This window comes from Triticum dicoccoides, unplaced genomic scaffold (assembly GCF_002162155.2).
Source record: "Triticum dicoccoides isolate Atlit2015 ecotype Zavitan unplaced genomic scaffold, WEW_v2.0 scaffold14590, whole genome shotgun sequence".
NCBI classification, from domain to species: Eukaryota; Viridiplantae; Streptophyta; class Magnoliopsida; order Poales; family Poaceae; genus Triticum; species Triticum dicoccoides.
In genome coordinates this window covers 1,234-3,244 of record NW_021203734.1, presented here as the reverse complement: position 1 = coordinate 3,244, position 2,011 = coordinate 1,234, and the positions used below count along the sequence as shown (strand labels likewise).

The 2,011-nt window shown below is 43.6% G+C and overlaps 1 protein-coding gene across 1 annotated transcript; it reads right to left on the bottom strand.

Annotated features, from left to right (window-relative positions):
- Positions 1 to 4: 4 nt before the first annotated feature.
- LOC119343914 (disease resistance protein Pik-2-like) lies at positions 5 to 1,799 on the bottom strand (the record flags this gene model as incomplete). The annotated part of the gene is made up of 4 exons (XM_037614630.1): positions 1,594 to 1,799; positions 1,262 to 1,326; positions 284 to 1,132; positions 5 to 92 (listed from the first exon to the last, which is right to left on the bottom strand). Coding segments are annotated over exons 3-4 (876 nt in total), but the record flags the coding sequence as incomplete, so codon positions are not given.
- Positions 1,800 to 2,011: the final 212 nt, after the last annotated feature.

Here is a 2,011-nt window from a genome sequence, read left to right as displayed (position 1 = left end):
TTAATCTACTACCAAGATTATTTTCTGGGAAAACACATTTAATAATATTCCATGCTGATACATCCCATAGATCATCGATGATAACCAAGTACCTGCAAGAAATTAGTACAGTGGTAAGTAAATTTAAAAATAAATTTCAAAAGGTTCAAGGTAGATGAAAATATTTATTATCAAATTAAATATTAATTCTTTTATAGAAGAACATAATATTAAATGTTTTAAGGAAATCTAAGTATCAGGGGCACATGTGAACAACAACAATATAGAAAGTTAGAATCAGTACCTCTTGTTTTTCAGGTTTTCTCTGAGTTGGTCGAGAAGAACATTTAATTCACAATCATGAAAAGGTTGTCCACACCCAAGTTGGGTTAATAAACTATTCAGAAGTTTTGGAATGTTGGGCTTTTGAGACACCGGCACAAATGCACTACAATGAAATTCCGCCTTCAGCTTATGGTATACCTCATTGGCGAGTGTTGTTTTACCCAAACTTCCAAAACCTACAATTGATACAACCTTCAACTGCTTATCCTCATCTTTTAGCCAACTGACAACCTCATTGGTTGGGCCCTCCATGCCAACAAGTTTAGCTGCATTCTCATAGAGTGCGACAACCCGTTGGTCAACAGCCACATTATGTGATGTGGGGACATCGACCTTGTATCTGTCACGCCGTTCACTTGTTTCACGCACAAGTTTCTTGATGTCCTCAATCTGGCCAGCAATCTGATGGCGGGCCCTTGAAGTTCTAAGGCGTTGAATGGTGTCATGGACAAACCCAGATTTTTTCCTCTTCTCACCAATTTTGGACATGAAGTCATCGATAATATCCTCAATGTCATAAGACATCTCCCTGACCACGTCCCTCCACCTTGCAGTCTGTATATCCAGCTCATCCAAATCTGCAAGGCTCTCTAGAGCATCCTTCATGCTGCTCAGCTCATCGCTGATGTACTTAACCTCCTTCCTCAGGTTCTTTAGCTTGGCGAACTCGTCCCCCATCAGGGTGGCCAGCTTACCAAGGAGAGAATTCATCACCCCGGTAGAAGCGCTCACCATTATTCCAACCATCTGTGGCTGAGATGGCTGGACAAGGATCTATCTTGGCTCTCTAGTTATGTTTGTGCTGTGCCTGAAACATGTAAACAATCTGCTGAGCGAATGAAGTTTCAACCATCCATCCATACCATAAACATCGGGTTTTTTTTCCCAACGTACTCCCTATTTCTGAGTAAAAGCATAATACAGTAAGAATCTGCACCTGAGCTGAAAGCAGAGCAGAGTAGCGCCGTGGGTGCTTCTCTTGGAGGCCTGCTTTAGATCCACCTGAAGTGATGGAAAATCCAGAGTTAATTAACTTGAGATGTCGTTCTCTAGATCCAGATCCCTTTTTTCCCAAAGAAAATATAAACTCCAGATCCACCCCCAAGATCAAAGCCGGTGAAATCCAGATCCACCCCCGAGATCCAAAGCCAGTGAAATGATATACTACTCCGTACTAACCAGTGAGAATAAAGTATAAATATCTGAAGCCGGTCAAATTATAAAACTAGATGCCATGGCGGTGACTGAACCGGAGACAGGGAGACAAACCTTTATTTAGCAGGCAGGTGAAGCCATGAAGCAGCAACAGGCTTTCAACGGGGAGATGGAAGAAGAGCAGCCGACGTTGGTGCAGCAGCAGCAGCAGCAGGGGCGTGGATGGAGCGGAGCCGCTGGTTGAGAAGGGGCAAGCACGACCAACGCGGAGAGGAAGAAGAGAGGGCAGTGCAGGCTCAGTCAGTGGGAGTGGGTCTCCGTCTTGCTGCAGCATTTTCTCTCTTCTGTTTAGGTTCTCCAACTCACTCATATTTCCGAACAAAGCCTGTCTACTCTGCTAGTTTCTTCAGTCCAAGATCCCAAAGCGTCCAGCTTGCATGCACCAACATTGTGCAAACTAGAGGGTTCCCCGCGCGTTGCAGCGGGAAATTTAACAATGATTTGGAGAGATATAAACAAAAAAATTTGTAAT